The 21,956-nt window shown below is 42.2% G+C and overlaps 1 protein-coding gene across 1 annotated transcript in view; it reads left to right on the top strand.

Annotated features, from left to right (window-relative positions):
- LOC136874326 (trypsin-like) overlaps nucleotides 1-21,956 on the top strand; it is a 69,108-nt gene that overhangs the window by 32,104 nt on the left and 15,048 nt on the right. The window contains exon 4 of the mRNA XM_068227713.1: nucleotides 650-788. Within this exon, the coding sequence (XP_068083814.1) occupies nucleotides 650-788 (139 nt within the window). The remainder of the gene's footprint in view (nucleotides 1-649; nucleotides 789-21,956) is intronic.

Here is a 21,956-nt window from a genome sequence, read left to right as displayed (position 1 = left end):
GCTTTCAGCACAATCTGCCATTAAGACCAAGTCGTGGTATTAGCCAACCTGATTACTAGATTTCCACCCATATTAATCCCTCCATACCACTTTTAATTTTCAGTAAATGATTCATGTAAATTATGAAGAAAAACGTGAAAGATTACAGCCTTTGTTAACTTCTGGAAGTATCTTCAACCATGAACTCATTCTGCCGTCAATTCTCATCGCAGTCCAATTGACAACACTAATGCGTTTGAATGCTTTTAATTATCTACCTTTAATCTCCTATTGTTCCAGTGCGCCGAAAATATTTTCGCTCGGTACTCGGTCACATGGCTTCTCTAGATCTACGAAATATACCCATAACTGTCTGGTAGCATTCTTCAGTTACCTGGCAGAAGGTCCTGGCCATTTACAGAAAAGATAGCGAAATACACGTTGCCCTAATCTTAAAGTATGTTATTCTACAGCCCCCACCCACGATGTGTGATCTTCTTCATTCAGCATAGTAGGCCATGGCAACTCGGTTCATGAAACGGTGTTCGTTTCATTTCAAGCATTTCAGTGTCCATGTTCTAACAAGTTTATGACGTCAGATCCATTTCGTAAATAAATGTTATTGTAATGTGCATTCTGAACGCTTGCTGTTTCTTCCTTCTGTCAGCAGATCTTCACTGTTTGATGTACAGGCCGGAACAACGGAGCTTAGCGCTGATGCTGGAACTGTCGTGTCTGTGTACAAGGCTATCTATCACCCAAATTACTCCGAGGAGAATAACTATGAAAATGACATCGCTGTATTACAGGTATTTAAAGTTTAAAGTCCAATTTAGCTGTAATGTATGGCAATCACACCAACACATTTCCATGGACACAGTTAACAAGATTAAATTACAGAATGCTTTTATACAATTCCAACAGGTTCATAGAATAGCAGCAGTTTGGTACAACGTACGACTTAGGGACTGGGTAAAAATAAAGTTGTTACTCTATGTATTTTGTTTCATTAAATAAGAAAAGAAATATAAATTGAGAGTTTTCCGTAGTTGATGAGTAGTATAATGGGAGAGTTCTGCGGCCTCCTCCCGCAGGAAATTTGAATTCTGGCGGGAAATTTGAATTTTTGGCGGGAAATTTGAATTTTGGCGCGAGATTTGAATTTGTAAACAAAAACACGTGCTTTTTGACAGCTGTCATCGACAACAACGCATCGCTAACCTCACTGCTGCCATCTCGACGGGCCTAAACCTCAGTAGTGCTAACTTAACCTAACTAGCGCGAGGTAAACAAAGACACGTGTCTTTTGACAGCCACGTGCTTTTTGACAGGTGTCATCGACAACAACGCATCGCTAACCTCAGTACTGCCATCTTGACGGGCCTAAACCTCAGTGGTACCAACTTAACCTAACTAGCGCGAGATAAACAAAGCCACGTGTTTTTGACAGCCACGTGCTTTTTGACAGACAACAACGCATCGCTAACCTCAGTACTGCCATCTTGACGGGCTTAAACCTCAGTGGTACCAACTTAACCTAACTAACGCGAGATAAACAAATCCACGTGTTTTTTGACAGCCACGTGCTTTTTTGACAGCTGTCATCCGCCATCTTTAAACTACAGAGCACCGTGCTGCCCTCTTTATCGCAGTAGCTGCAAATTCGTCACCTGTCATCGGCAGTGCTGCCATCTTGGCGGGCCTAAACCTTAGTGCTACTAACTTAACCTCACTAGCGCGAGATAAACAAATCCACGTGCTTTTTTGACAGCTGTCATCCGCCATCTTTAAACTACAGAGCACTGTGCTGCCCTCTTTATCGCAGTAGCTGTAAATTCGCCACCTGTCATACGCAGTGCTGCCATCTTGGCGGATCTAAACCTTAGTGCTACCAACTTAACCTCACTAGCGCGAGATAAACAAATCCACGTGCTTTTTTGACAGCTGTCATCCGCCATCTTTAATCTATAGAACACAGTGCTGCCCTCTTTAGCTACTTACCTTTGAAATGTGGTGGCGGATAATTTGAAAAATGCTTTTTGACAGCAGCCATCTTTGAGCACCGTGCTGCCCTCTTTAGCTAGATACCTGTGGTGGCAGGCAATTCCACGTGACAGCAGCCATCTTTAATCAAAAGAGCACCGTGCTGCCCTCTGTGTGGTGGCGGCAAATTCTACATGCTCTTGTTTGGAAACAAACTCACGCGCTTTTTTGACAGCCGTCATCCGCCATCTTTAATCAACAGAGCACAGTGCTGCCCTCTTTAGCTAGATACCTTTGAAATGTGGTGGCGGCAAATTCTACGTGCTCTTGTTTGGAAACAAAGCCATGTGCTTTTTATTGACACCTGTCATCCGCCATCTTTAATCAACAGAGCACAGTGCTGCCCTCTTTAGCTACTTACCTTTGAAATGTGGTACGCCACAGCTGTCATCCGCAGTGCTGCCATCTTAACGGGCCTAAACCTTAGTGCTACCAACTTAACCTTACTAGCGCGAGATTTGAATCGGTAAACAAATCCACGTGCTTTTTTGACAGCTGTCATCCACCATCTTTAATCCATAGAGCACAGTGGTGCCCTCTTTTGCTACTTACCTTTGAAATGTGGTGGCGGATAATTTGAAAAATGCCTTTTGATAGCAGCCATCTTTGAGCACCGTGCTGCCCTCTTTAGCTAGATACCTGTGGTGGCAGGCAATTCCACGTGACAGCAGCCATCTTTAATCAAGAGGGCACCGTGCTACCCTCTTTGTGGTGGTAGCAAATTCCACGTGCTTTACAAACTCACGTGCTTTTTTCTGACAGCTGTCATCCGCCATCTTGCATCACAAACCTCAGTGCTGCGCTCTTTAGCTAGTTACCTTTGAAATGTGGTGGCGGCAAATTCTATGTGCTCTTGTTTAGTAAACAAAGCCACGTGCTTTTTTTGACAGCTGTCATCCACCATCTTTAATCAATAGAGCACTGTGCTGCTATCATGCGGGCAATTTCGTCAGCTGCCATCCGCCATCTTTAATCTACAGAGCACCGTGCTGCCCTCTATGTAGTAGCGGGCAATTTGAAAAGTTCTGTTAGCTGTCATCCGCCATCTTTAATCAAGAGAGCACCGTGCTGCCATCTTTAGCTAGATACCTTTGAAATGTAGTGGCGGCAAATTCTATGTGCTCTTGTTTAGTAAACAAAGCCACGTGCTTTTTTTGACAGCTGTCATCCACCATCTTTAATCAATAGAGCACTGTGCTGCTATCATGGAGGCAATTTCATCAGCTGTCATCCGCCATCTTTAATACACAGAGCACCGTGCTGCTCTCTGTAGTAGCGGGCAATTTGAAAAGTTCTGTTAGCTGTCATCCACCATCTTTAATCAAGAGAGTACCGTGCTGCCATCTTTAGCTAGATACCTTTGAAATGTGGTGGCGGCAAATTCCACGTGCTCTTGTTTAGTAAACAAACTCACGCGCTTTTTGTCAGCTTCATCCGCCATCTTTAATCTATAGAGCTCAGTGCTACACCCTTTAGGTACATACCTTTGAAATATGGTGGCGGATAATTTAAAAAGAAAAATTCTACATCAGCCATCTCTCGACGCTAATTGCACAAGATGGTGGCTATACATGACTCCTTAAAGGTGCTTATGCAAGATGACCGCTATACATAGGTTCTTATGAGATGCCCTTGGGATGCTTGCGCAAGATGGCGGTTATACAAGGCTCCTTATGAGACGCCCTATAGATGCTTGCGCAAGATGGCGGTTGCTCTTATGAGGCGGCTTAAGGGTCCTTGCACAAGATGGCTAGAGATGCCCTAAAGATGCCTGCGCAAGATGGCGGACGCAAGATGGTGGCTATACACGACTCCTTATGAGACGCCTTAAGGGTGCTTGTGCAAGATGGCTGCTGCTCTTATGAAGAAAGCTAGCTTAGAGGCTAACGTGTCGTGCTAGTTCGATTCATTAAATTTGGGACTTAAATGCATAATGTTAAATATCTCGAAAACGGCGCAACGTAGAGCAAAACGGACAAAATTTTTCTACCCAATACCTCGGTTCGCAGTATGGGGAGCAAGAAAAACATAGTCTAATGATGAGATCAACGGTTCGGTTCTAACTTACGCCCTTTGGCATTAGCTCTGTTTCAGCTCGTAATGAAGCAAGTCTTCGTAACATGATCAGGTCTAGCTATGGTAGAGAGTATAACGTACCGTGCAGGTTCGATTCATTACATTTGGGGCTTAAATGCAAAATGTTAAATATCTCGAAAACGGACAAAATTTTTCTACCTGATACCTGGGTTTGCAGTATCAGGAACAAGAAAAAAACATAGTCTAATGATGAGATCGACGGTTCGATTCCTACTTAGGCCCTTTGGCATTGGCAGCTATCTACTTCTACAAGATGGCGGCTATACATAGCTTCTTATGAGACAGCTTAAGAGCGCTTGCACAAGATGACTGCTGCTCTTATGAGACGCCCTAGGGGTGCTTGCGGGAGGTAGCAGTGACAAGACGATGACTATACACAGCTGCTTATGATACGGCCTAGAGGTGCTTACACAAGATGGTGGCTGCTCTGATGAAGAAAGCTAGCTTTGCATCGTGCAGGTATTTTTACAGCACTAAACCTCATACCTTTAAAATGTGGTGGCGGGTAATTTGAAAAATTCGACGTGCTTTTTCATAAGCTGTTAAGGCCTCCTCTTATGTCAAGGCATAGCTCTATCGAACAAGTTTAAACCTGCATCGGAATAGCTAGAGTAAGCACGTGCTGCAGTGATGACGTCATTAAGCATGTTTAGACTTGCAAATCACAGAAGAAACGTAACAAGGCTGGAATCGAAAACTGCACTCTATGCCGTTAACTTTATCATGTGATCGGAACATTGATTGAAGTGTTTAGAACACTAAATAAGTAGAACCGAGCACTGTACTCGATACAACATGTGTTTAGAACATGTCAGGGGATACCTTTGTTCTAAGAAGATTAGTTTACCGCACATTCCTTGTAGGGCTAATAGGCTAAAGGGCTAATGGGCTAATGGGCAAAAGGGCTAAAGGGCTAATGGGCTAAAGGGCTAAAGGGCTAAAGGAGCAACAACCTCATCGATCGCTATCAGCAAGAACGCTTGTACTGTGTTAAGTGTAGAAAATTAATCTTTATTTGTAAATGGTTTCATGTTCAGAACAAGGAATGGAACCTAGGGGTTACGTCTTACCTAATAAAATCCCCGAGGTGCGATGAGTTACGTTTTTCGAACTAGTGTTTGGAACACTGCACTTTTCAAGATGATAGCAGAGAGTTTAGCAATGTTCTGTTGTTGGATTATAAATTCCGCGCTACAACATGCATAAGGTGGCAGCCTGAGGTTTACTGCCGTAAAGATGACAAGAGTGAGGTTAACAATGTTCCGTTGTTGGATTTTAAATTCCGCGCTATAACATGCATAAGGTGGCAGCCTTGAGGTTTACCGCCGTAAAGATGGCAGCAGTGAGGTTAGCGACGCTCTATTGTCCTTCAATGTGAGGTTAGGGTTCGTCATAAAGACAGATGTCAAAAAAAAAGCACGTGACTATGTTTACCAAACAAGAGCACGTGGTCGTGACGTCACGGTCACGTAGTATGCTGCCTCAGCATTCAAAGTTCAATGTCTACACCTACGTAGTAAACATTCTGCTATGTTCACAAGATGTTTTACACATAACTATTCTTTATGCTTTAAGTTCATGCACATAGGCTATGCTAAGATTGCAGCACAAACGCATGCGAACTTTGTACATTCTAATGGAATATGTTTAGTACTGCGTGCATCATAGATACATGATGTGTACACGCATTTAAACATGGCTATACTTAATGCTGCTGCTTTGTTTACAAGATTTTTATACATTGCTATCCTTTATGCTTTAAGTTCGTGCACACACAAGCGATAGTCGTACGCTCTGGCAGGAGAAGTTTAGTACGATATTCGATACATACATTATCGGTGGGTGATGTGTACACGCTTTAGAATATAGCTCTTCTTTGTGCTTTAAGTTCGTGCACATGGGTTAGGGATACACAAAAGCGATTGCTACATGCTCTAGCGGAAGAAGTCTAGTACGATAGTCGATGCATGTAAAATCGATAGGTTTTGCTAAGGTAGCAGCACACTTACACAATTTTAGCACAATCTAGTGGAAAAAGTTTAGTATGATAGTCGTTTCATGCAAAATCATTAGGTAATGTGTACACGCTTTGAAACAAGGCTATTCTTTGTACTTTAAGTTCATGCGTACAGGTTATGCTAAGATAGCAGCACAACCTAGCGGAAGAAGTTTAGTACGATATTTGATGCATGCAAAATCGATAGGTGACGTGTACACGCTTTAAAACATGGTTATTCTTCGTACTTTAAGTTCATGCGTATATGTTAGGCTAAGATAGCAGCACAGTCTAGCGTAAGAAGTTTAGTACGAGAGTCGATGAATGCAAAATCGATAAGTGATGTGTACACGCTTTGAGACATAGCTATTCTTTGTACTTTAAGTTCATGCGTCTTAGTTATGCTAACATAGCAACACAATCTACCTGAAGAAGTTTTGTACGAGAGTCGATACATGCAAAATCGATAGTTGATGCGTACATGTTTTGAAACATGACTATTCATTGTACTTTAAGTTCATGGGTATAGGTTATGCTAAGATAGCAGCACAATCTAGCGGAAGACATTTAGTGCGATATTTGATGCATGCAAAATCAATAAGTAGTGTGTACACACTTTGAAACATGGCTATTCTTTGTACTTTAAGGCCATGCGTATAGGTTATGCTAAGATAGCAGCACAATCTAGCGGAAGAAGTTTAGTACGAGAGTCGATGCATGCAAAATCGATAGGAAATGTGTACACACTTTGAAACATGGCTATTCATTGTACTTTAATTTTATGGGTATAGGTTATGCTAAGATAGCAGCACAACCTAGCGGAAGAAGTTTAGTACGATATTTGTTGCATGCAAAGTCGATAGGTAATGTGTACACGCTTTGAAACATGGCTATTCTTTGTACCTTAAGGACATGCGTATAGGTTATGCTAAGATAGCAGCACAATCTAGCGGAAGAAGTTTAGTACGAGAGTCGATGCTTGCAAAATCGATAGGTAACGTGTACACGCTTTGAGACATAGCTATTCTTTGTACCTTAAGTTCATGCGTCTTAGTTATGCTAAGATAGCAGCACAATCTACCTGCAGAAGTTTAGTACGAGAGTCGATACATGCAAATTCGTTAGTTGATGCGTACATGCTTTGAAACATGACTATTCATTGTACTTTAAGTTCATGGGTATAGGTTATGCTAAGATAGCAGCACAATCTAGCGGAAGAAATTTAGTACGATATTTGATGCATGCAAAATCAATAAGCAATGTGTACACACTTTGAAACATGGCTATTCTTCGTACTTTAAGTTTATGTGTATAAGTTATGCTAAGATAGCAGCACAATCTAGCGGAAGAAGTTTAGTACGATATTTGTTGCATGCAAAATCGATAGGTGATGTGTACACACTTTGAAACATGGCTATTCTTTGTACCTTAAGGTCATGCGTATAGGTTATGCTAGGATAGCAGCACAATCTAGCGGAAGAAGTTTAGTACGAGAGTCGATGCATGCAAAATCGATAGGAAATGTGTACACGCTTTGAAACATGGCTATTCATTGTACTTTAATTTTATGGGTATAGGTTATGCTAAGATAGCAGCACTATCTAGCGGAAGAAGTTTAGTTCGATGGTCGATGCATGTAAAATCGATAGGTGATGTGTACACGCTTTGAAACATGGCAATTGATACTGCTGCTCTGTTCCCAAGACTTTTAAGCATAGCTAATCCTAATGCTGCTCTTAACGACGTCGAGCTAAGGATTGATTACTTGACCGTGACGTCACGACCACGTGCTCTTGTTTGGTAAACATAGTCACGTGCTTTTTTTTGACAACTGTCTTCTTGACGAATCCTAACCTCACATTGAAGGACAATAGAGTGTCGCTAGCCTCACTGCTGCCATCTTTACGGCGGTAAACCTCAAGGCTGCCACCTTATGCATGTTACAGCGCGGAATTTCAAATCCAACAACGGAACATTGTTAACCTCACTCTTGTCATCTTTACGGCAGTAAACCTCAAGGCTGCCACCTTATGCATGTTGTAGCGCGGAATTTATAATCCAACAACAGAACATTGCTAAACTCTCTGCTATCATCTTGAAAAGTGCAGTGTTCCAAACACTAGTTCGAAAAACGTAACTCATCGCACCTCGGGGATTTTATTAGGTAAGACGTAACCCCTAGGTTCCATTCCTTGTTCTGAACATGAAACCATTTACAAATAAAGATTAATTTTCTACACTTAACAAAGTACAAGCGTTCTTGCTGGTAGCGATCGATGAGGTTGTTGCTCCTTTAGCCCTTTAGCCCTTTAGCCCTTTTGCCCATTAGCCCATTAGCCCTTTAGCCTATTAGCCCTACAAGGAATGTGCGGTAAACTAATCTTCTTAGAACAAAGGTATCCCCTGACATGTTCTAAACACATGTTGTACCGAGTACAGTGTTCGGTTCTACTTATTTAGTGTTCTAAACACTTCAATCAATGTTCCGATCACATGATAAAGTTAACGGCATAGAGTGCAGTTTTCGATTCCAGCCTTGTTACGTTTCTTCTGTGATTTGCAAGTCTAAACATGCTTAATGACGTCATCACTGCAGCACGTGCTTACTCTAGCTATTCCGATGCAGGTTTAAACTTGTTCGATAGAGCTATGCCTTGACATAAGAGGAGGCCTTAACAGCTTATGAAAAAGCACGTCGAATTTTTCAAATTACCCGCCACCACATTTCAAAAGTATGAGGTTTAGTGCTGTAAAATTACCTGCACGATTCAAAGCTAGCTTTCTTCATCAGAGCAGCCACCATCTTGTGTAAGCACCTCTAGGCCGTATCATAAGCAGCTGTGTATAGTCATCGTCTTGTCACTGCTACCTCCCGCAAGCACCCCTAGGGCGTCTCATAAGAGCAGCAGTCATCTTGTGCAAGCGCTCTTAAGCTGTCTCATAAGAAGCTATGTATAGCCGCCATCTTGTAGAAGTAGATAGCTGCCAATGCCAAAGGGCCTAAGTAGGAATCGAACCGTCGATCTCATCATTAGACTATGTTTTTTTCTTGTTCCTGATACTGCAAACCTAGGTATCAGGTAGAAAAATTTTGTCCGTTTTCGAGATATTTAACATTTTGCATTTAAGCCCCAAATGTAATGAATCGAACCTGCACGGTACGTTATACTCTCTACCATAGCTAGACCTGATCATGTTACGAAGACTTGCTTCATTACGAGCTGAAACAGAGCTAATGCCAAAGGGCGTAAGTTAGAACCGAACCGTTGATCTCATCATTAGACTATGTTTTTCTTGCTCCCCATACTGCGAACCGAGGTATTGGGTAGAAAAATTTTGTCCGTTTTGCTCTACGATGCGCCGTTTTCGAGATATTTAACATTATGCATTTAAGTCCCAAATTTAATGAATCGAACTAGCACGACACGTTAGCCTCTAAGCTAGCTTTCTTCATATGAGCAGCAGCCATCTTGCACAAGCACCCTTAAGGCGTCTCATAAGGAGTCGTGTAAAGCCACCATCTTGCGTCCGCCATCTTGCGCAAGCATCTTTAGGGCATCTCTAGCCATCTTGTGCAAGGACCCTTAAGCCGCCTCATAAGAGCAACCGCCATCTTGCGCAAGCATCTATAGGGCGTCTCATAAGGAGCCTTGTATAACCGCCATCTTGCGCAAGCATCCCAAGGGCATCTCATAAGAACCTATGTATAGTGGCCATCTTGCATAGGCACCTTTAAGGAGTCATGTATAGCCACCATCTTGTGCAATTAGCGTCGAGAGATGGCTGATGTAGAATTTTTCTTTTTAAATTATCCGCCACCATATTTCAAAGGTATGTACCTAAAGAGTGTAGCACTGAGCTCTATAGATTAAAGATGGCGGATGAAGCTGACAAAAAGCGCGTGAGTTTGTTTACTAAACAAGAGCACGTGGAATTTGCCGCCACCACATTTCAAAGGTATCTAGCTAAAGATGGCAGCACGGTGCTCTCTTGATTAAAGATGGTGGATGACAGCTAACAGAACTTTTCAAATTGCCCGCTACTACAGAGTGCAGCACGGTGCTCTGTGGATTAAAGATGGCGGATGACAGCTGATGAAATTGCCTGCATGATAGCAGCACAGTGCTCTATTGATTAAAGATGGTGGATGACAGCTGTCAAAAAAAAGCACCTGGCTTTGTTTACTAAACAAGAGCACATAGAATTTGCCGCCACCACATTTCAAAGGTATCTAGCTAAAGATGGCAGCACGGTGCTCTCTTGATTAAAGATGGCGGATGACAGCTAACAGAACTTTTCAAATTGCCCGCTACTACATAGAGGGCAGCACGGTGCTCTGTAGATTAAAGATGGCGGATGACAGCTGACGAAATTGCCCGCATGTTAGCAGCACAGTGCTCTATTGATTAAAGATGGTGGATGACAGCTGTCAAAAAAAGCACGTGGCTTTGTTTACTAAACAAGAGCACATAGAATTTGCCGCCACCACATTTCAAAGGTAACTAGCTAAAGAGCGCAGCACTGAGGTTTGTGATGCAAGATGGCGGATGACAGCTGTCAGAAAAAAGCACGTGAGCTTGTAAAGCACGTGGAATTTGCTACCACCACAAAGAGGGTAGCACGGTGCCCTCTTGATTAAAGATGGCTGCTGTCATGTGGAATTGCCTGCCACCACAGGTATCTAGCTAAAGAGGGCAGCACGGTGCTCAAAGATGGCTGCTATCAAAAGGCATTTTTCAAATTATCCGCCACCACATTTCAAAGGTAAGTAGCAAAAGAGGGCACCACTGTGCTCTATGGATTAAAGATGGTGGATGACAGCTGTCAAAAAAGCACGTGGATTTGTTTACCAATTCAAATCTCGCGCTAGTAAGGTTAAGTTGGTAGCACTAAGGTTTAGGCCCGTTAAGATGGCAGCACTGCGGATGACAGCTGTGGCGTACCACATTTCAAAGGTAAGTAGCTAAAGAGGGCAGCACTGTGCTCTGTTGATTAAAGATGGCGGATGACAGGTGTCAATAAAAAGCACATGGCTTTGTTTCCAAACAAGAGCACGTAGAATTTGCCGCCACCACATTTCAAAGGTATCTAGCTAAAGAGGGCAGCACTGTGCTCTGTTGATTAAAGATGGCGGATGACGGCTGTCAAAAAAGCGCGTGAGTTTGTTTCCAAACAAGAGCATGTAGAATTTGCCGCCACCACACAGAGGGCAGCACGGTGCTCTTTTGATTAAAGATGGCTGCTGTCACGTGGAATTGCCTGCCACCACAGGTATCTAGCTAAAGAGGGCAGCACGGTGCTCAAAGATGGCTGCTGTCAAAAAGCATTTTTCAAATTATCCGCCACCACATTTCAAAGATAAGTAGCTAAAGAGGGCAGCACTGTGTTCTATAGATTAAAGATGGCGGATGACAGCTGTCAAAAAAGCACGTGGATTTGTTTATCTCGCGCTAGTGAGGTTAAGTTGGTAGCACTAAGGTTTAGATCCGCCAAGATCGCAGCACTGCGGATGACAGGTGGCGAATTTACAGCTACTGCGATAAAGAGGGCAGCACAGTGCTCTGTAGTTTAAAGATGGCGGATGACAGCTGTCAAAAAAGCACGTGGATTTGTTTATCTCGCGCTAGTGAGGTTAAGTTAGTAGCACTAAGGTTTAGGCCCGCCAAGATGGCAGCACTGCCGATGACAGGTGACGAATTTGCAGCTACTGCGATAAAGAGGGCAGCACGGTGCTCTGTAGTTTAAAGATGGCGGATGACAGCTGTCAAAAAAGCACGTGGCTGTCAAAAAACACGTGGATTTGTTTATCTCGCGTTAGTTAGGTTAAGTTGGTACCACTGAGGTTTAAGCCCGTCAAGATGGCAGTACTGAGGTTAGCGATGCGTTGTTGTCTGTCAAAAAGCACGTGGCTGCCAAAAAACACGTGGCTTTGTTTATCTCGCGCTAGTTAGGTTAAGTTGGTACCACTGAGGTTTAGGCCCGTCAAGATGGCAGTACTGAGGTTAGCGATGCGTTGTTGTCGATGACACCTGTCAAAAAGCACGTGGCTGTCAAAAAACACGTGTCTTTGTTTACCTCGCGCTAGTTAGGTTAAGTTAGCACTACTGAGGTTTAGGCCCGTCAAGATGGCAGCAGTGAGGTTAGCGATGCGTTGTTGTCGATGACAGCTGTCAAAAAGCACGTGGCTTTGTTTACAAATTCAAATCTCGCGCCAAAATTCAAATTTCCCGCCAAAAATTCAAATTTCCCGCCAGAATTCAAATTTCCCGCGGGAGGAGGCCGCAGAACTCTCCTATTATACTACTTTGATGCTGTAAATGAAAAGCCTGACTTTCAATATACCCTACAAGTATTATTCTTTATTTAATCCGTTTTACCTCTAGGTTTGGCTTTTCCGCCGGACTCAGCGAGGGATTCCATCTCAACCGCCTTAAGGACAATGTCTTGGAGCGTGAGACATTTGGTCGGGCTTACAACTGGAGAGGAGGGCCAGTATCTCGCCCAGGCGACCTGACCTGCTATACGGATCAGGGGCGTTTTGGGGGATGGGATGATTAGAAGGGAAAGACAAGGAAGAGAGAAGGAAGTGGCCGTGACCTTATGTTAGGTATCAGACCAATATTTGCTTAGAGAAGAAGTGGGAAACCACTTCGAGAATGGCTAAGATGGGAATCGAACCCCTCTACTCAGTTGTCTTCCCGAGGCTGAGTTGAACCCGTTCCAGTTATCGTACCACTTTTCAAATTTCTTGGAAGAGCCGGGAATCGAACCCGGTCCTCCGGGGGTGGCACCTAATCACACTAACCACTACGCTAGAGAGATAGGCTCTCTTCTCCCTTCTTCTCCTTCTTCTTCAAGTAACATATCAGACCCTCAGACGTTGGTGATCTCCCTGGAGAAAGCACCCCTCTCTTTAACTAACTTGAAGAGTTGCTCGGTGTTGTTGATGCAAGTCTAGTCTTTAATGTTTTGGAGTCATGACATCAGTGCTCTACCAGCTCTTCGCTTGCCTTCTGTCTTTCTTTCTACGTAATAGGAGGTATAGAAGCCAGTAATTTCTACGACGTAGAACATGGCCTAAATAAATTGTCTTCCTGGCTTTGTTGATGTTTTGCCAGCTCACGTTCAGCTCCAGCTCTCCATAACACTTCATCATTCGTTACGAGATCTGCCCAGTCTATTCTGAGCATTCTCCTACATAACCACATTTCAAAGGCCTCTAATTTGTTCATGGAGGTAGTTTTGACAGTCCATGTCTCTACTCCATAAAGCAGTGTTGACCACACGTAACATCGCAACAGCTTTTGCCAGCGTTTGAGGTTTAAATTATTATCACAAAACAATGGAAAGATTATCTGGAAATCCCAATACGGCGTCTGATATCTTTTTCAGGGTCCAGATTGTCTGTTATGGTGTTCGCAAGTTATGTGAACTGACTTATTCATTCAATGTTTCGATTATTTAATGAAATGGAGACACCTTCATGGTTGATTCTACTAAATACCATGAATTTCGTTTTTGTGGTATTGATGTTTAGACCATACGTTAATACAATGATATGAATTCTACTGATCAGTCCTGAGCTGTCTCATATAATTAGGGCGTCATCTGCATATCTAATATTGTTTATGACGACTCCATTTACTTTCACACCTAGCTCAGTATCATGCAAGGCTTCTTTGAAGAAGTGATCGGCATAGAGCGGCGAGACTATGCAACCTTGGCTAACTCCTCTTTTGATACTTATCTCTGAAGTTCTTGTTCGTCCAAAGGTGGCTCGGTGGTTCCAGTAAAGATTTTGAATGATGAGGATATCTTTTATGTCTGTTTCTGCTGGAGAATCTCGTTTTTGACTCTGTCGAATGCCTTCTCATAATCAATGAAACATGCAAATACATCTTTGCGTTGTTCACGGTATCTTTGAAAGAGAACACTTACTCTGAACGATGCCCCATTTGGTTGCCGCCCAAGCCCAATTTGATCTTATGCGTGCATGTATAATACGCAGAGATCTTTTTAGCACATGGATCGTCAGACTTACAAGACGGTAATCATTACGTTGTTGTGGTAGGTTAGAGAATCTGAAACGGGAGATGGATAGAATAAAGTTAGATGTAGTTGGTATAAGTGAAGCACGTAGACAGGAAGAGCATGATTTCTGGTCAGGCGACTACAGAATTATGAACAGAAAATCAAACAGGGGAAATGCAGAAGTTGGTTTAATAGTGAATAAGAAAATAGGGCAGCGGGTAAGCTACTATGATCAGCATAGTGAAAGGATTATTGTTGTCAAGATGGACATCAAACCAATGCCCACCACAATGGTGCAGGACTATATGACTACTAGTTCAATATGATGAAATCGAAAATATACATGAAGAAATATAAGATTTAATACAATATGTAAAACGTGACGAGAATCTAATTTTGATCGGGAACTGGAATGCACTGATGGCCAAGGAAAAGAAGATAACACAGTACGAGAATTGGATTGGGACAAAGAAATGAAAGAGAAAGCCGGCTGGTTGAATTCTGCACCGATCATAATTTAGCCCTTGCTAATACTTGGTTCAAACGAAAAAAAAAGATGGCTGTACACGTGGACGAGACCTGGAGACACTGGGAGGTATCATATATACCTCATTATGATTAGGCAGAGATTCAGAAACCAGATGTTGGATTCCAAAACTTTCTCAGGAGCAGACATGGACTCTGGCCACAACTTGTTAGTCATGAAATGCCACCTGAAATTGAAGAAAGGGAGGAATTCAAGGAGATGGGATCTAGACAAGTTGAATTAAAAGAGTGTGGAGGACTGTTTCAAGGGACATGTTGCACAAGGACTAAATGAAAAGGCTGAAGGAAACACAATAGAGGAAGAATGCACAGTTGTGAGGAAAGAGGTCTCTAGGGCTGCTGAGGAAATTATAGGGGAAAAGGAAAGATCACCTATGAATCAATGGATAACTCAGGAGATACAATACCTGATTGATGAACGACGAAAGTACAACAATGCAAAAACGAAGAGGGTAGAAAGTAATACAGGCGATTAAAGAATGAAGTGGATAGAAAGTTCAGAACAGCTAAGGAAGAATGGCTGAAGGAGAAGTGCAAGGATGTTGAAGGTTGTATGGTCGTAGGAAAGGTAGATGCAGCATACAAGAAAGTCAAGGAAGTATTTGGAGAAAGGAAAATTATGTGTACAACTATTAAGAACTCAGATCGAAAACCACTTATGAGAAGGAATACAAGGTAAGAGAATAACAGTGACATATCCAACAGTTGTATCAAGGTAAAAAAAGTAGATGGAATGGTTCTGGAACAAGAAGAGGTTCTTGTTGCTGATGAAATGGGAGACCTAAATTTCACGTCAGAATTTGACAGAGCTTTGCGAGACCTAAATAAAAACAAGACACTGGGAATTAATGGCATTACCCTCTGAATTACTCACTGCCTTGGGAGAAACCAGCATGGCGAGAGAAGTGCCATTCGATATTCGGCAAAATGTTATTATACCTATTCCCAAGAAAGCCGGTGCTGACAAGTGTGAAAACTACCCCACCATTAGTTTAGTATCTCACGTCTGCAAAATTTTAACACATATTATTTACAGAAGTGTTAAGGAAATTTCGTGGATCACAGAGTTGTAAGAACCGTGGAGGTTGAATGGGAGGACAAAGAATTTAATTCCAGCAGAACTCAACACAACATATTCTGAAATTTTATTGTTTCCTTTCTTTTTTAATTTAAAATTGATAAATAGAAAAGCTCAATGAATAACAACAATATTAATGAGCTCATCAGCTCTAGCAATAACAAGGACTTAAAAGTCCGAAAATCAGGTACAAAATTTACAATTGTTGATAGTTTGGTTGATTTACATAGAAAATAGCGTTATTGCTCTTGATAGGGACAGTATTTTACAAAGAGCATGTTTCCTCTCATTCTTTATACGACATAGGACTCTGAGTTCCCGAAAGGTACTATAGTCCAGCCTCGCAGAGGAATCAATTTATTATAGCGCACCTAAGTTACACCTGACAATCCATCGGTTATCCTCAATTATAGTATTTACACTAAGTAGCCCCGATGTTGACTTATCTATTGCTCAACAGTTTATGACCTACTGATCCTGAAGGGAACTTCACGCCAGAAACAATTCTACACACAACAATAAATTTACAGGGGCATAATTGCTCATACTAAGTGGCCTTAGTAAAAAGCAAAGGTTGAACGTGATTGGCTATAAATAAAATGCTAGGAGGCGAAACACTTGCTCTCCTTATAGAAATAGATAAAATCCTAAGTGGACTTATGGCCCAATGATACAGAAGCTAAGCCTATTCTTCAGCGGGGTGACTAAGTGAGGAATACTACAGCCAAATATGATTAAAGAAATGTATAGGTTTTAAAAACTGTAGTCACTCCATGCCAACTTGAATGGGAACAGGCAGAGGGTAATCATTCTTTGTTCGCTCACGTTACATACTGTATTTCCAAGTAGGAAAGGACTTCCTAACGCCACCCGCGACCTTGCAGCACTGAAAATAACTGGAGCAATTCAGACAATACGTCCCTAAAGAGCCCATCTTTTATAGTATTTTTGAGGGGAAGCTCCCAGAACTCTTTACTGAAAGGCTGGATTCCTGTACACACCACCTATTTTAATTGGCTAGAGAAAACATTTGCAAGTTTCTGATAGGCTCATCACTAATGAAGAGGGAACCAGCTAAAGTGCTGACAACTTTGATACCTAAACAAAACAATCCTCAAAACCTAAGGTTTGGCAACAGCAAAAGTAAACTTTCTTTTCTAGAGTAATATGAGTTCGTCCCACTAGAGGGAGCAACCAAAGAGATGATAGCTGGTACCGCGTCCGCGTTTTCGTAGAACAGAGAGGTCAAAAAAGGTGCTGGCTGGAATGGGTCTATCCACGACAGTCAAAGGTTAATTTAAAACTTTAGAAATAAAGGTTACATTTCTTTTCAGATATTAAATTTTAACAAAACTATTCAATAGGCGAAAGAACAAGATTTTTAGGCACAGACCTAGTTTGGTACAAAGTAGGAAAAACAGAAAAACCCAGTAACGTTACTTACAAACTTCGAGCATCCAGCTCCCAATTTACAAAAGTCCCTACATCACTACTGTTACGTTTAGTTACATAGTCAAGGAGACGATTCTCCCAATTTCTTTTACAGGATATTTAAATCACACACAATTTTCACGAGCACCTTTTGCACCAAAGGTTACAAAGTACGGCCTTCCAAAGGCACCATTCAATATTTTCACAAGTTACAAGAAAGAGCCTCTATGCTCTATAATTCTGCCAGGGAGCCTACGCTCCCAAACCCTTACAGCCTACTCAAGGCAACCTTTAACTTTTACATTTGTGATTAGAGCGTCTTTGCTCAATAAAATTTACACCTTCAGGCCTCTCTAGGCACAACCTACAATTTACAAGACCGTATTAGTTGTCTTTTAAGTTTACATAGAATAAATAATAAAGGGTATCGAATACCCATTCAACCGGGCCTTTATGAAAAAGTGCAGGTCAAAGTTATTGCCCCAAAACTAAAAAAATGTTATGGAGGGGGATACATGCGCTCCTTAAGATCAAAGACTTAAAACCCTACTTGGGCTTGTAGCCCGACGACACACAGGCTAATCCCACACTACTCAGGTGACTAGATGGACAAGATAACTTACAATTTACAATAGTGCATGTGTGCTGGCTATCCGCGTACGTGTGGGATGATACTGAGTAGATGTAGAGGTAGTAAATGTAGTTAAGTAGTTTTAAGAGATATGTAGTTGTTATTATTGCTTGTTTTCCTTTGTTTCGCTCTGTCTGTCTTTATTGCCTGTAAGCCGATGGTGTACACTAGGGTGGGCAATAAAGATATGTATGTATGTATGTACAATAGTGAAAACAGTTACAAGCTCGTAGTCACCTTCAAAATATATTGAAGGGGACTACGAGAAGATAACGCACTCTCTATCCCCTGTTTTTAGTTAAGTATTATAGACTAGTTAAACTTTTACATGAGAAGAAAGAAAAATTTACATTTTCGGATTTTTACAGTTGCATTATTAAGGATTGTAAATCTTCCCCTCGAATTAGACATCTATGGAGAAATGTCCAAATTTCTTTAAATAGTTGTTGCAAACTTTATGTGTTAGATAGCGTTCTTCAGGGCGCTTCATTTAAATGCAAGGGGTTAAGGCGTACTTCCCGGTATCTAACAGTTGGAAACCAAAGTATCTGGTCATACACCAGTTCAAGTTTGTTTGTAGAGATAGCCTTATAGAAGGCGCGCAGTTTAACTGGCCGGAGATGGTGTACCCCTGGTACAGACCTCCACCCCCTAAGGTTTTATAATGGGATAAACAGCTTGAAATCTTGAAATCCTGAGTACATTAATTATCAGAAAAATAAATAAGTCGGAGTATATATTGACGGAGAGTCCATTCTAGTTTACTTGCTTCGGATTATCCACATAGAGTAGTCTTGACAGCATTGCCGAAGTAGTCTAAGTCCGGGCTGTAGCGCCCAGGGTTGGCGGCAGGAGAGGCCACCACTGCCGATGTTTGGATGGAGTCACTCGGACCCCTAGGTACCCTGAGATACCATCCTCCCGATATATTGAGGGCTGAAACCAAGGTGATGAAAGCCAAAGACCAAGTAGCACGTCTCATTCCGAGGATGGACTGAGAGATTGAATCAAGCCTCCCGGGAACTCCCAATGATGACAGTCTGAAAGGAGGCCGTTTATCTGGAGTCTTAGTCAGAACGAGGCAGGCCGAAACCCCGCGCCGGCATCTCTCCCATTTTGATATGACATGGCCTCGGATGAAAGTTGGGCACTGTAACATTCAATTTTGTGGCGACAGTAACTGTTTCTCAAACGGTGTCACATATGCTGTAGATAAGGTTCGCGACTACGGAGGAGGAGCACATGGAGTTTCTGATTCAGGTTTGGAGGCAGGAGCTTTCATGGCAGATTACATATAACTTATAGAAGGGAAGATGTTTACAAAGGGATTTTAACAACGTGCCGAAATTAACTTTGGATGTAACTTAAAAATGTAAATAAATTGGAGTTTACAAACATAACTTTTGATAACCAAATGGAGCAGCAGGCCTCCTTCACTTTACTTCCATAAAACTTAAACTAATAAATATACTAAGGAAAGAAATATAATTAATTCTGCAACATGATCGCTTGGTGGCATTTACTGAACAAAGCGAAGGTCTTCACACTGGCTTGACTTGAGACAGGTGAACACAAAAAAAAAATTTTCGGATCACTCACCAAAAGGCTGACAGGAGTAAGAAAATCTAAAAGAATACAGGGTCCATGAAATCTAACAAAGTTTTCGTCCATGGTCATACCTCATTTACACTCTCTTATGAGATGCCCTAAAATTATTTCTAGTCTTTCTCCGTAGATCCCAGATATTATCTGGACCTATCGTCTCTGGTAATAGCTCATTGATTGACTACAAATTTGACAAGGGAGTGTTTGGGACAATTTTAAACATAAGAGAGATTGGAGAAAACTTGTGGGACTCCTGAACGGCCGAGTTAGAGGCTAATGGTAACCACTGTAGAGACGTGTCCCTACGAGAATTATCTTCGTGGTGGAAGGCAATAAGGGCTGATCGAAGATTTCGATTAACCCGCCCAGCTAGAGAAGCTGTGAGTAATATGCCGACGTAGTGACATCTGAAATAGAGAGATGAAAACAGAACTTACGAAATAAATTTGAAGTGAACGCCTTATCCGTATCTGAAACAATATACTGACAGGGTCCAAAAGATACAAGTATTGAATTGAGAAAATAAATAGTATTTTGTGCAGTAGCAAGCCTGATCGGAAACAGCCGTGAGAATCGTGTAGAACCATCCACACACACACAAGAATGAATTTATTCCCGTTCCCTTTGGATTGCGGGAAAGGTCCCACATAATCGATATATAATCGCTCCATAGAGCGAGAGCTTTGGTGTGATGACAATAGCCCTACTTTGGTAGAAAACGTGGGCTAGCTAATCAAACAAGTTTTACATGCTTTAACCAGTTCTTTAATTTCGCCGTCCATACTCTTCCAGATAAACAATTCTCTTATCTTCTCTCTGGTTTAATGATGCCCATATGTCCCCCTAATGGGGTCTCATGGTAATATTTGAAAATAATAGGTACTAGAACTGTTGGAACAACAATTTTCATCTCTTGATCGTGCCTTGAAGGGCAACACAACACATTTCTCAAAACATAAGGGTTGACATGTTCCCCAGAAGAAAGGATTTCCATAATGGGAGCCAGACCCGGATTTGCACGTTGGTATTTCGCTATGTCATGATGTAGCATAGGGGCGTCAGTCAGAATTGCACTTACACCAGAAGGTGTGGAAAGAGAAAGCGGGGGGCTTTCCTCCGAGTCAACAGAATTAGGATCAGTGGAAAGTATTCGGCTTAACACATCTGCGACCACATTCTCAGATCCAAAAATGTGTCGCACGTCAAACTGGAAAGCTGGAATTCTAACATCCCAGCGGGCTGTGCGCCCGGTAGGACGAGGTCTGGCTAATACCAAGCTTAGGGCCTGATTGTCGGTCTCTAATTCAAATTTAACATGCTCAAGGTAAAAAACCAAAACCCCATGGCACTACAGCCCTTGAAGGGCCTTGGCCTACCATGCGACTGCTGCTCAGCCCGAAGTCCTGCAGATTACGATGTGTCGTGTGGTCAGCACGACGAATCCTCTCGGCCGTTGGCTTTCGAGACCGGGCTGCTCGAGGTAAAGGCTCTAAGGCAAAGAGTACTGCTAGTCCTTCTAATACCGAAAATAGAGTATTTGGCCTCTTGAGGTGACAAGTTCCGAGACGCATAGGCGATGGGCCGTCTTCCGAGTAAAGATTCCTGAAGAAGAACCGCAACGACCACCGATGTAGACGCGTCGGTCTGTGCAATAAATTTGCTAGAAAAATCTGGAATAGCCCAGACAGGGGCGTTGCAGAGGGCTAATATGAGATCCAGAAAGGGAACCCATTTGGATTTGAGACATTTCCTGCGAAGAAGATTCAGGGGTGCCGCTCTATTAGCGAATTTGGGGTTGAATTTCCTAAAGAAATTTACCATGCCGATGAATCTAGCAACCCTTTTAACATCTTTGGGAGGCCTAAAACCATGGGTGGCTTGAGTTCTGGAATGATCTACCGAAACTCCATCAGGTGAAACAATATGCCCCAAGAAAGACTTAGATGGTTTAGAGAAAGATACTTTTGACAGCTTGACCGTCAAACCCGCTTTACGAAGGCGTTTTACAGATGTTCTTCGAAGGTCTCAGAAAAAAAATAACATCATCTAAAAAATGAAAAAGTTATTCAAATTCAATGTCAGATATGATCCTGGCTAGCAGCCTAGTAAGAACCCCCACGCCCGTGGGGAGTCCAAAAGGCACACGCGGTTGTAATCGTTCAGGTTCCATTCGGTAGCGGAAGCTGTCAGATGTTTCGATTCTGTCGCCAGAGGTATCTGATTATAGGCTTGGTGTAGATCTAAGATGATGAACTTAGCCACACGACACCAAGAAAAACATGATTACACGTCGGGAAGGGGTACTGAATGTAGAAAAAATTATGATTCAACGCCCTGTAATCAACTACTGGCCTGAAGCTGCCTTGTGGTTTTGGCATCACAAAAATAGGTGAAGAATACTCCGACTTGGTGGGTCGAATGGTACCATCACTCAACATCCTGTCTATAATTTCCTTGAGGGCATACATTTTAGGCGAAGATAGCATACATGAGGAAATCTTACGGGATTCGAATCCGTA

The sequence above is a fragment of the Anabrus simplex genome, chromosome 5, assembly GCF_040414725.1.
Source record: "Anabrus simplex isolate iqAnaSimp1 chromosome 5, ASM4041472v1, whole genome shotgun sequence".
Classification (NCBI taxonomy): Eukaryota; Metazoa; Arthropoda; class Insecta; order Orthoptera; family Tettigoniidae; genus Anabrus; species Anabrus simplex.
This window is presented reverse-complemented; position numbering and strand designations above follow the sequence as displayed.